General features: G+C 51.6%; 1 protein-coding gene across 1 annotated transcript; it reads left to right on the top strand.

The window, feature by feature from the left end:
- The first annotated feature begins 3,372 nt into the window (after positions 1-3,372).
- On the top strand, positions 3,373-11,952 carry KLK5 (kallikrein related peptidase 5). The gene is made up of 7 exons (XM_044758863.2): positions 3,373-3,466; positions 3,620-3,750; positions 4,043-4,123; positions 6,288-6,552; positions 7,347-7,603; positions 7,733-7,866; positions 10,753-11,952. Exons 3-7 carry the CDS (start codon positions 4,054-4,056, stop codon positions 10,906-10,908), a joined length of 882 nt encoding a protein of 293 aa, XP_044614798.1. The 5' UTR covers positions 3,373-3,466; positions 3,620-3,750; positions 4,043-4,053; the 3' UTR covers positions 10,909-11,952.
- The last annotated feature ends 709 nt before the right edge of the window (positions 11,953-12,661 follow it).

Here is a 12,661-nt window from a genome sequence, read left to right as displayed (position 1 = left end):
TAGGAACGGAGAGAGAATCAGAGATGATAATCCATCTGTTGCACAAATATTTTTTGCAATCTGATTTTTGCCCAGCACAGAGTAGAATTGAATTGGAAGTGATTACACAGAGCAACCATGCCACAGGAGATATTCACAGTCAATCAAGGGTCATTTTGTGATGGAAGAGTTATGTGGTCCAAAGACAGAGGGAATATATGAAAAGAACGGAGTCCTTCGGTTTCAAAGGTCTTTAGAGTTGAAGAGAAAGCAAACAATGTCTTAAAGTATGAATTTTTTTTTTTTTTTTGGTGAGGAAGATTGGCCTTGAGCTAACATCTGTTAACATCGTCCTTTTTTTTTTTTCTCCCCAAAGCCCCAGTACATAGTTGTATATCCTAGTTACAGGTCCTTCTAGTTCATCTACGTGGGATGCTGCCTCAGCATGGCCTGATGAGTGGTGTGTAGGTTTGCACTCAAGATCTGACACAGCAAACCCCGGGCCACTGAAGCAGAGAGCATGAACTTAACCACTATGCCACCGGGCCAGCCCCTTAGATATCTCAAGAACCAAAGGAGGGGGAAATTTTATCAAGGGGATGATAAAGGATGATAAAGAAATTTTATCAAGGAGGGAGCGGTTGACTTGTATGAGATTATGGCAATATTAAGCCATGTGGATGGCCCGGGCTCGCCTTGACCAATCCCTTCTAGAAGTTGTGAACGATAAATAGGGCCATGAAATTCACTGGGGTCACCAGGAGGAACCCAAGCCATGAATGTCCAGACAAAATCAACCTCAGTTAACTGAGGAGGAATCATCTTTCTTTTCTTTTTTTTTTTATTTATTTTTTTAATTGAGTTATTGATAGGTTACAATCTAGGAATCATCTTTCTTAATGGATAATAATAATGATAAAGACTTACCCAGCACATGCCAGCCCTGTTCTGAGAGCTTTACATACATTAACTCATTTAATCCCCATAGCAAGCCTGGGAGCTAGGCACCATTATTGTTCTCAATTTACAGACAGGGGAACTGAGGCACAGAGCCACAGTTGGCCCAAAGTCCCGCAGATTCTAGGTGGCCAAGCCAGAATTTGAAGGCCACAGGGCTAATGCCAGAGTTCGGGTTCCTACACGCTCTGTTATGCAAAAGTCTTCTTTCAATGCTTATATGCTTTCGAATTGAGCCTAGAAATGTGTAAAGCCTCAACCCCTAAAGTGAATATTTTCTTGAAGCAGAACCGCTTCACATTTGGTATTTAAGGTGATACGACTAAGAGAATTTTACCAATTATGGGGGGCAGCCTTGTGACTTCAGCTTGAGATGTATCCCCAATCTGTGATTTTTAAATTGGAGTCTCAGCAAGTTTACAGCCGGTGTCGGGATACTGGAAAGAACGCGGCATTGGTCATATTCATAAGTGTAATATACGCAGATGTAGAAATTGACTTCAATGCTCTGGAAAGTTTGTCTAAAAATTGAAGGGCTTTCAGAAGAGATCGAACGTGTTGGTTTTAGAAATGCAGTTTATTTTTTGTGTGTCTTTTTTTTTTAAAGATTGGCACCTGAGCTAACAACTGTTGCCAATCTTTTTTTTTTTCCCTGCTTTTTCTCCCCAAAGCCACCCAGTACATAGTTGCATATTTTTAGTTGTGGGTCCTTCTAGGTGTGGCATGTGGGACACCACCTCAGCGTGGCCTGATGAGCCGTGCCATGTCTGTGCCCAGGATCCAAACCTGCAAAACCCCGGGGCCGCCGAAGCGGAGCGCGTGAACTTAACCACTCGGCCACGGGGTCGGCCCCTAGAAATGTAGTTTAAAATGTCTGAAGACATCGAATTAACTTACTTTGTAAGTGGGGCCAAACGTTATTATAAAGACCTATCCAGAATTAAAAGACATATCTAGAATAAAAAGATTTGTTAAACTTAATAGACTAAGAAAAAAAGTAGTTTGCTGGATTGGTCATTTTGATGCATGAACTATTGATTGCCATAGTCGAAATAAACCTCAGAGTTTTATTTTTTTAGTTTTGTTTCCCTGCACGCTGAAACCAGCCTCAGGGCTCTAGAACCTGCTGTCCCACAGGTGTGGGGTTGTAGAAATGAGCAGGCCGACTCTGGGTTTGCCCTCAAAGGACGTGGGCTTCACAAGGACGGCATCTCCAGGCGTCCTTGTCCATCCTGTTCATGGGCGGATCTGAGCCTGGCATCCAGTATGTGCTCAGTAAACAGGTGTTGAAAGAGTGTTTGCCTCTCACGTCCTATTGGGGATGGAGAAGGGAGACACCGTCAGAGATGGATGCAGAGAGCTGGGAGCAGAGAGAAAGAAGAGCAGGAATGGAGAAGAGGCCAGGAGAGGCAGCCCCAGATGACCCAGGACTGGGGAGGGAGAAGGCTCCTTTTGGGCTCCCCACCCAGTGCCCCATTTCCCAAAGAGCCAGGAGCCACCTGTCCCCAGCGTGGCCTGTTGGTCTGTTTCCCCATCGACAGGTGGCCCTGCCCAACTCTTTCACCCACGCTCGCTCGCTCGCTGGGCCAAGGCACGTGCAGGGGGAGGGGGTGCCCCCAGACTGGATCCTACCCCTTTCTGCCACGTGGCCCCGGCCCGAGGGCGAGGGGCAGGAGAAGGGATGGAGGGGTCCCTGGGCAAAGAGGCCTAAGTCTTCCGGGCCCAAAATACCAACACAAAGGGCAGAAAGACACAGAGAAAGAGAGAGAGGGAGAGAGCGAGCGAGAAGGCTACAGAGATAGAAACACAGAGAGAGAGGCTGAGAAGAGTCGGGTCACAGAGAAAAGAGACAGAACAGAGAAGGAAAGATACAGAGACCCAGAGGGGTGGAGAAAGAGATTCATCGAGACTCACAGAGACACTTAAAGGAGAAGGACGAAACTTTGGGGGGCGATGGATATGCTCATTTTCTTGATTGTGGTGATGGTTGGATGTGTGTACATCAAAGACCCATCAAATTGGACACATAGATATACACAGCTCATGATACCTGTTACACTTCAATAAAGCTGCTTAAAAAAAAATAAAGAAGAAGGGAAATGAAGGAAAATGAAAGGCTTGAGAATTCTAAGGCATGTCTGACATATAAAGCATTCAGAACCATTAAAGAGAGAGGCACGGAGACACATAAAGACGCAGAGGGAGAGACAGGCAGACAGAGACATGTGGAGACACAAGAGAGAGAAAGAGGGATCCTGAGGGAGGAGGAGCGAGAGACCCAAAAAGAGATATTCAGTGGAGAGCGGATCAGAAAGATTCAGAGGGAAGCAAAAACAGAGAGAAGGAGGGGTAGAAAGAAAAGTTTGAGAGAAAAACAGAGGCAGAGATGGAAAGATGATAAGGAGCAGGAGGGAGGGAGGCGGCACGAGTGGAAGGCGCACAGAAGAAAGAAGGATTCTTGCGCCAAGAAGGGCGCCCCAGAGCTGTTGAGACGCCCCAGCGCGAGGCTGGGGGTGGCCGGGGAGGATGGGTGAGACCTGCGGGGACCCCTCCCCATCCCCGGGCCAGGGAGGTAGGGAGGGGCCTGGGTGGGGGGGTGCTCTGGGGGCGGAGGTGAGGGGAGGCAGGAAGAGCGATTGCTGAGGCCCGGCGGGGCGCCTCACTCCGTGGGAATGCGCCCCAGGGAGCAGTAGGTGGTTATAACCCAGGCCGCGTGCCCGGAGCCGAGGAGGAGGCGGCGGGACGGCGCCGGCCTCAGAAGTCTGCAGCCGACCTGGGAGTAGGTTCTGCACCCCCTACCTGGGGACGCGGCAGGTGAGGCCTGGGGATGGAGACGGGCGGGGAGGGGGGGGGACGGGGGGCGGGGGGGGGGGGGTGCGGAGGTGGCTCCGTGACCGGCTCTGGTCTGGAATGCGCCCCCATCTCTCTCTCCTCCTTCCTCGCCCGGACTGGAGGGTGCAGGATGTAGGTCTCAACTCAGCGCGGATGGTGGGCAACGTCCTCGTGGTCCCACCCCTGCCCTGGGAGACAGGACAGGGGAAGAAGGGGAGGGGGACAGGCTCCCAGAATCGCTTGGGCATCCCGGCCTCCATCCTCCTCCCACCAGGTGCGGCGGCCATGGCTGCAGCAGGACCCCCGTGCACGTGGATGGTCTGCGCCCTCATAGCCCTAATTCTGAGGGTCACAGGTAACCAGCCCCCTTGTGTGTGAGCCGGCCAGCTGCGTGGGTCCCTGGGTGACTCTGCGTGATCCTGGAGTGCCTGTCGGGGGGGGGGGGGGGGGGGTGCTGCATGTGGCTTGGTGTGGCTCCCGGCCTGGGCGAACGTGAGTCCGTGTCCATATCTGTGGTGGTACAATTGTATGTGGTTGTGTGATTGCCACCATGTGTGTGTGGTGCCTTCTCCCGCATTGAGTGACTGTCTGTGACAGGTGGGACTACGCTTTGAGGCTGTATATGTGATTGTGTGGCCGGGTGTGTGTGCGTTTGAGATCCCCCGTGGCTGTCACTGTGTGAGTGGCCGACTGTATGCGTGCTGTCAGTGCCACTGTGCATGTGGCTCCTCGCTTTGTGCGTGACTGCAAGTGTCTGGGGTTCCTGTCCCTGTGTCACAGGATTTCAAGTGACAAAAGTGTTCATCACCATGAAAATGTGTGGCTAGGTGCTTTCGTGTGGCTGTATGTGATGGTGTCATGGTGAGATTGTGTGTGGCCGTGGGGCGGCTTGAGGGTCTCTGTATGTGTGAGTGTATGTGACCCCGTGTCTGTAGGGGGCTGTGGTGTGAGAGTGCAGCTGTGTGTGTGCTGTTCCCGTTGCTGCCTTAAGGGATGGAGTGTGCAGAAGGCGCTGTCACTACCAAAAGGTGGATGATGCTGGGGGCTGGCACTGTGCCACGCGGAGTCCACTGAGTGTAATGCTGTCACCATGCCAACGTGCCCGTGTGCAGAAGTGTATGTGGCGGTCTCTACATACATGCATATGCGGCCTAGGTGCGTGTCACTGCGATGCTGCGCGTGACATGCGGGTGAGATCATGTCAGGCTGCCCCCGAATGTGTGTCCGTGGGGAGTGTGTGTAGCTGTCCTGGAGGAGACGGTCCGTGCCTCTCTGTGCAACGGCGTGTGTGCTTGTCCGTGACAGCAGTTGTGTGAGCATTTCTTGGAGCGTGTGTGTAAATGAAGGCTTGGCTTCTCCGGGTCATCAGCAAGAACGTGAAGGCGTGAACGGCCCGTGGGGGGACCGGTGATGGAGTCGGGTATCTGTCTATCTGTAGGTCTGTGTGCGGGAGGAGGGTATTGGCAGGAGGATTCAGGAGACCTGTGTTTGAGAATTCAGAAAACCAGCCCTGCGTGCCCCCTCCCTGGGGCCCCCCAAGCCAAGACTATTCCTGGTTCTGCTCCCCTAACTCTCTCACAGCCCACAAGCTCTGCCTCCGCCCCTTTCCCTTAACTACATCCCTGGTCTGAACTTTTATCTACAGTCAGGGTCCCCTGGGACTGTGCCCCATCCCTGCCCACTTCTATGACTCTCCTCCTTCTGGCCTTCTCCCATCCTGTCCTCAACTGGTGGATCCCCGCCCCCACTCATTATAACATCCCCTGGGAGTCTGGCCTTGGCCCTACCAGACTATTCCAAGCCCCTCCCACATTCCAGGCTCTGCCGCCTCCAGCGCTGACCCCATTTACTGAGGCCTGACTCCACTTCTTTTTTTTTTTTTTTTGGTGAGGAAGATTGGCCCTGAACTAACATCTGTTGCCAATCTTCCTCTTTTTTTTTTCTCCACAAAGCCCCAGTACATAGTTGTCCAACCTAGTTGTAAGTCCTTCTAGTCCTTCTATGTGGCACTCTGCCACAGCGAGGCTTGATGAGCAGTGTGTAGGTCCCCCCTCAGGATCCAAAACACAAACCCAGGCCACCGAAGTGGAGTGCAAACTTAACCACTAAGCCACCGGCTGGCCCCTGACCCCACTCCTTGAGCCCAGGTCCCACCCTTAAAACCCGGGGTCTCTGCCCATCCCCAGGCTCCAGCCCTTGAGTCGTGGCCCCGCCCCTGCGGTTGTCCATTCTACCCTCTCCGGTCCCACCCCCTGAGCTCTGGCCGCTCGCAGGCACCTTGAGGTCCAGTCAGAGTCCAGCCTCGCCACCTGAGCCCAGACTCCATCCTTGAGTTCTAAGCCTCACTCCCTCTTCAGCGCTTCCACACTTGCTCTCCAGGCTCCGCCTCTGGAGCCCCGGTCCCGCCCTTCAGAACTCAGACGTCCTGGGGCTGGTCCCCTCTCTTGAGTCTAAAATTCATCCCCTGAGTCCAAGCTCCGCCCTTTTTTTTTTTTTTTTTTTTTTTTTTTTGCCTCCAGAGCCTGTTCTTGCAAATGATGTTTCTTCCTGCGACAACCCCTCTCCCCGGGGGCCCTCTGGGAACCCCCAGGACCTTGGGCCCGGGGCCGGGGTGGGGTCCCGGGCGGACGACGACAGCAGCAGCCGCATCGTGAATGGGACCGACTGCGCCAAGAACAGCCAGCCGTGGCAGGGGGCGCTCCTGCTGCAGTCCAACCGGCTCTACTGCGGGGCTGTGCTGGTGGATCCGCAGTGGCTGCTGACGGCTGCCCACTGCCGGAAGCAGTGAGTGGGGGCTCCGGGAGCGGGGCGCGGCGGGGTCCGGGGGAGGGGACGCGGGGGAGGGTGGGGGATGAGGGAGCAGGAGGAGGAGGAGCTGGGAGTGGGATTAAGGATGGAGCTGGGGAGGAGCAGGGGTGGGGACGGGGTTAGGTTGGAGAGGGGGTTCTGGTAGCGGGTGGGAGTCAGGGATCAGCCGGGTTGGGGGTTGGGAAGCCATATGTCGAATGGTTTGGAATGGAGATGTGATTCCGATTCGCTTTAGAAGTGGGGTTGTGGATGAAGACTGGACTGGGACCAGAAAGAGACGTGGGGTGGACGATGGGCTTGGGTTAGAGTTAGGAATGGGGTTGGGAGACGGCTGGGCGTGCACAGGCTGATGGTTTGGGACGGGGACGGAATCAGGATTGTCTGTAGAATTGGAGGTGGCTGGGGATGGGATGGAGATAAACATGGAGTTGGGGTAGAGTTGCAATGGGGAATAGATGTAGGATTGAGGATGGGGTTGGGGTGAGAGCTGCGAGTGAGGTTGGCGATGGCCGGAGTTGAGGTTGGGGATGGTTAGACTTGGGGGCTGGGAATGCGTGTGTTGGTGGTTTCTGTGTGGACAAAGGGTTAGGGTTGGGGATGGGTTTGGGGCTGTGATTGGGGTGGAGATAGGCGTGGGGCTGGAGATAAGGATGGTGTTGGGGCTGGGTTAAGGATGAGGTGGAGTTGGGCTTGGGACTAAGTTTGGGGTTGCAGTTGGCAGTGAATATGTGCATAGGGTTGGGGGTGGTGACGGGCATCATCTTCCTCAGATTTTTCAGAATCCGTCTCGGCCACCATTCCCTGAATGCCATCTATGAATCCGGGCAGCAGATGTTCCAGGGGATCAAGGCCATCCCCCACCCCGGCTACTCCCACCCCAGCCACTCCAATGACCTCATGCTCATCAAGCTGAACCGAAGAATCCGTGAGACTCAGGGTGTCAAACCCATCAGCATTGCCTCCCAGTGTCCAACTGCTGGGACCAGCTGCTTGGTGTCTGGCTGGGGAACGACCAGCAGCCCCCAGCGTGAGTGTCCCGGTCCCTCTTGATGCCCACCCGTGTCTGCCTCCTCCCCTTCCTGCCTCCGAGCATTCTGCCCCTCCCCGTCTTTCTCTACCACTCACTGCGGCTCTGTGCTCTGTGTCCGTTTGACAGTTTCCTTCCCCAAGGTCCTTCAGTGCTTGAACATCACTGTGCTGAGTGATGACAGGTGCAGGAAGGCTTACCCGGAACAGATAGACGAGACTATGTTCTGTGCTGGTGACGAGTCGGGCAGAGACTCCTGCCAGGTAAGGCTCGAGACTCCTTCCGTTCAGCAGATACACACGGAGTTGCCGTCTACGTAACCCGGAACCTTGCTAAGTGCTGGGAACCCAGCGACGACCAAATCAGTTACGACCCGTGTTCTCACGGGGTTCTTATTCTGGAGCAGCGCTGGCCAGCAGAAATATAATATGAGCCGTGCATGCAATTCTAAATTTTCTGGTAGCTACATATAAAAAGTAAGAAAGAGGGGCTGGCCTGGTGGCACTGTGGTTAAGTTCGGTGCACTCTGCTTTGGCGGCCTGGGATTTGCAGATCCAGATCCCGGGTGCAGACCGACACCACTCATCAAGCCATGCTGTGGCAGCAACCCACATACAAAAAACAGAGAAAGAGGGACACAGGTGTTAGTTCAGGGCCACTCTTCCTCACCAAAAAAAAAAAAAAAAGTAAAAAGGAGACAGGTGAAATTAACTATTTTAGTGATATAGTCTATTTAACCTCATGTATCCCAAGTACCATCATTTCAAAATGTAATTCATATAAAACAATTATGAGTGAGATATCTTACATTTTATTTCATAGCAAGTCTTTGAAAGCCAGTGTGTATTTTTCACTCGGACAGCATGTCTCAGTTTGGGCTAGCCATATTTCAAGTGTTCAATGGCCCCATGTGTCTAGTGGCTCCTGTTTTAGACAGCAAGGTATAGAGGGAGAGATCAAGGCTGTTTTGCATGGCTGGGCAGGTTGGGCACTGCATAAAGATGTCACATCTAAGGGACCTCCCTTCACGTGATAGATATCACAGTTTTCTCTTATTTATTTTGGCAAGTTTCAGGCAGATGGCAGTCAAATGTCCTGTTCCCACAAAATCTGTAGTATGAAAGTTTTCCCACCAATGCTGATAAAATGTCTTGAGGAAGAGAAATAGAAGCTTGTGGTAGGTATTTTTAAAAAGGAAATATTTAATACAGAGGATTGATTACAAAGTTGTTGGAAGGATTGGAGGAGCAAAAAGGTAAAAGACCCTCTGGTCAAGAAACGGCATAAATAGCATAATTTCAAAGAGTGGTAAGGGCTAGAGACAAAATAAAGCATAGTTTTATGATAGCAAGTGATGGGGGGAAATATTCAAAAGGGTGGTTGGAGGGCCTCAAAGAGGTGGCGTCTGAGCAGAGACTGAATGACACAAAGGAGCCAGCCTTGCAAAGGTTAAGGGAAAGACGAGCATGTGCAAAGGCCCTGAGGCAGGGAGAAATTTGGCTGATTCAAAGAATAGAAAAAAGCCAGTATGTTTGGGGCATAGCAGGTAATGGGTGGGGCAGTAGGAGTTGAGCCTAGAGAGACAGGAAGGGGCCAATGTCAACAAATATTTCTTTCTTTACTTCTTTTTGGGTTTTATATTTTTTTATAAGGAAGATTGGCCCTGAGCTAACATCTGTTGCCTCATTTTCCCCCCAAAGCCCCAGTACATAGTTGTATATCCTAGTTGTAGGTCATTCTAGTTCCTCTACATGGGACACTGCCACAGCATGGCTTGATGAGCAGCGTGTAGGTCCACACCCAGGATCCAAACCAGCGAACCCCAGGCCACTGAAGTGGAGCACGCGAACTTAACCACTTGGCTCCAGGGCCAGCCCCTCAACAAATATTTCTTGATCCCCAATGCAGAGCTTCTCTGTGTTCTCATGGAAGCTATATCTGTTGAAGATGACAGAAATTAAAATTAAACTGTCACAACGGTTAGGACCCTTCCCTGTCTTCAGGCCCTCAGGGGTTCTAGAGGGATGTAATTTAACGAGCTTTCTGCTGGCAGGATGGACGCTTCAGTCCCACTGGCCTTTAGTCAGCTGTGGGCTCAGACATCATTCTGATGGCTGTGAGAACTGCCCCCCAAAACTTTACAAAGCTGACAATTGCAGCGACTTCCCAGGTCTCCCAATTTCATGTGTGTCCCCACTTGACACTGGAAGCACACACACCCGGAGAGACGGGGGAGTGGGGGGTTTTATCAGAAGAAAGCACATCTACTTCGAAAGTCAACATTTTAAATCACTTAGCCTTTCTGTAGCCAAAGTTACTACCGTGTGTGCGTGTGTGTGTGTATTTCAGACCTCAAGTGGCTTTTTCGTGCCAGCCTGTGGTCTGGGTGTGGCCACTAAAAGCAAGAAATAATAGCCACCACACCACTAATACTCACAGGATAATAATGACCACAGGAAGCTAATTGCTGGACATCGTTTTAAGTAGTTCACATGCATCAGCTCGTTAATTCATTCCGCCATTATTATCAGCTCTATTTTACAGACAAAGAGCCAAGGCTCAGAGCAGTTAATTAACTGCCTCTCAAAAGAAACTCTGCAGGGGTATTAAGCAAAAAATCACGAGAGAAATTAAACCACAAGAAAGTTGAGATTCAGAGATCCGGGCTGCCAAGCTCTTTTGCCTGGAAACGGTGTTTGCTAATGGGCAAGAAGCCAGGTCCTAGGCTTCTTTATAACTGATACCAGGTATTCTGCATAAACATAACTAAGAAATGATGGTAGAGAGTGGTGAGTATTATTATAGGGGAAGGTCCCATGGGAGAAATACGGTATTCAAAGGCTGAAGGGGAGCGTGAGAGAGAAACAGAGAGAGACAGGCAAAGAGGGAGACAAGAGGTTGGGGGTTGGGTAGAGAGGGACACACGGGGCTTCTAAGGGTTGGACTTGGGGTGAAATATTAACGTTCTCTCCCTCTGTCTCTCTCTTTGCCTGCATCTCCCTCTGTCTTTTCCTGGGTCTCTACATCGCTCTACTTTTTCCACCTCTGTGTCTTTGTCTCCTGCTCCCTGGTTCTTCTTCATCTGTCTGTCTCCCTCCCTCCACCCACCCACATCTCTGCCGCTCTCTGCCTCCCTTTCTCCCCCGCAGGGTGATTCCGGGGGCCCCGTGGTCTGCAATGGCTCCCTACAGGGCCTTGTGTCCTGGGGCGACTCTCCTTGTGCCCAGCCCAACAGACCCGGCGTCTACACCAACCTCTGCCGGTTCACCAAGTGGATCCAGGACACCATCCGGTCCAACTCATGAGTCATCCGGGGACCTGGTGTCCCCCATCCCCTGCAAGGACCCTGGCCTTCCTTCCAGACCCCGGTTCCTCCCCAAGAATGTTGAGATGGTTAATCTTTCCAGCTCCCCAGATCTCCTGGAGTCAGGGCTCCCCTTTCCCGACTGTGACTGACCCCGCCTGTCTAGTTGGATCCTGGAGACAGCTCCCAGAATGACCAGGGCAAGGGGTGCACCTTCCTAACTTCTTCAGTGCTCCCTTCCTCAGCCCCAGAGTCCACCCCTTGTCTGCAGCTGTGACCGGAATTTGGTCCCAAAAATAAAGCGTCTGAGAGAAGTGGACTCTGTGTGTGTGGTCTCCTCCCTTTGCCACTCTCTGAATAGCTGGGCAGCTGGGAACAAGTCACTTCTCTCCTCTGCGCTGCTGTGTTAGTGTGATTGGGTTATTGCATTTGCTTGAGATCCACTCAAGCTGCTGCCAACTCAGAAAGCAAATTTGCCTGTTATTTTACCTTAAAATGAGTTTATTCAGGAATAGCCAAAAGAATTGCAATTCAGGATGTGCATGCTAAGGCAAGCCATAGGCAAATCCAGAAAAGAAGAGGAGCTGCTTTTATAGAGAAAAAGGGGGAGTAGGGAGGGGCTGTTCTAAAGAGAAGTCCATTGGAGGAAAGTAACAGTCAGGGCGGGAATGGCTTCTCATTGGCTGAACTGTGGCGTTTCTCATTGGCTGAGCTGTGGCATTTCTCATTGGCTGAGCTGCGGCGTTTCTCATTGGCTGAGCTGTGGCGTTTCTCATTGGCTGAGCTGTGGTGTTTCTCATTGGCTGAGCTGTGGTGTTTCTCATTGGCTGAGCTGTGGCATTTCTCATTGGCTGAGCTGCGGTGTTTCTCATTGGCTGAGCTGTGGCGTTTCTCATGGGCTGAACTGTTACCAGGTGGGGAGAGAAATCGTCCTTCAGTAGTTTGCTTTCTGTCCAAGATGCAGCTCTGTGTCTTGCTCTTTGGGGTAACTGATGATGTGTGATAGGGTGTGAGAGCTCCCCCTGCAGGTCTTCCCCACTCCAACTTAATTAAAGTTTCTTTTACTAATTTCCATGCTGTTTTTCATTTTCTTCACAAATATTGATCCAGTGGCTTCTTTGTTAACCAAGGATGGTTAGTTCCAGGTGCTGGGGATACTGCAACAGGCAAACTGGAGAAAAAAATCCTGCCTTATAGAGTTCCCATTCTAGTAAAGGAAGACAGACAATAAAGACACAGACAAATACATTATGTATGATAATGAGTATGTAAGCGATGTGAATAAAACAAGAAAAGGGCACGAGGAAAGAGGAGGAAGGTTGAGGGGAGGGGACCTGTTTATACTGGATGGTCCAGGAGGGACCCAAAGATGTCCACATCCGAATACCTGGAACCTGGGAGTATGGGACCTTATGGGGCAAAGGGACTTTGCAGGTGTGATTAAATTAAGGATCTTGAGATGGACGATTACTCTGGATTGTCTGGGTGGGATCATTATAATCCCAAGGGTCCTCATAAGAAGGAGGCAGGGCCAGAATGAGAGAGAGATTGGAAGATGCTATGCTGCTGGTTTTGAAGATGAAGGAAGGGGCCATGAGCCTAGGAATGCAGGCGGCCTCCAGGAGCTGGAAAGGGCTCTCGCCTGGAGCCTCCAGAAGGAACTCAGCCCTGCCCGCTGCCCTGCCCTTGATGACAGCCCAAGTGAGACAACATTTTGGACTTCTGGCCTCCAGAACAAGAAGAGCGTAAATCTG

The sequence above is a fragment of the Equus asinus genome, chromosome 26 (assembly GCF_041296235.1).
Source record: "Equus asinus isolate D_3611 breed Donkey chromosome 26, EquAss-T2T_v2, whole genome shotgun sequence".
Taxonomy (NCBI): domain Eukaryota; kingdom Metazoa; phylum Chordata; class Mammalia; order Perissodactyla; family Equidae; genus Equus; species Equus asinus.
The sequence above is the reverse complement of the archived record's forward strand: the minus strand, read 5'-3'. Positions and strand labels throughout refer to the sequence as shown.

Coding starts and splice junctions, on each gene's coding strand:
- KLK5 (XM_044758863.2), top strand. CDS start 4,054: ATGGCTGCAGCAGGACCCCCGTGCACGTGGATGGTCTGCGCCCTCATA. Junction 4,124..6,287: donor CCTAATTCTGAGGGTCACAG/GTAACCAGCCCC, acceptor TTTTGCCTCCAG/AGCCTGTTCTTGCAAATGAT. Junction 7,604..7,732: donor AACGACCAGCAGCCCCCAGC/GTGAGTGTCCCG, acceptor TCCGTTTGACAG/TTTCCTTCCCCAAGGTCCTT.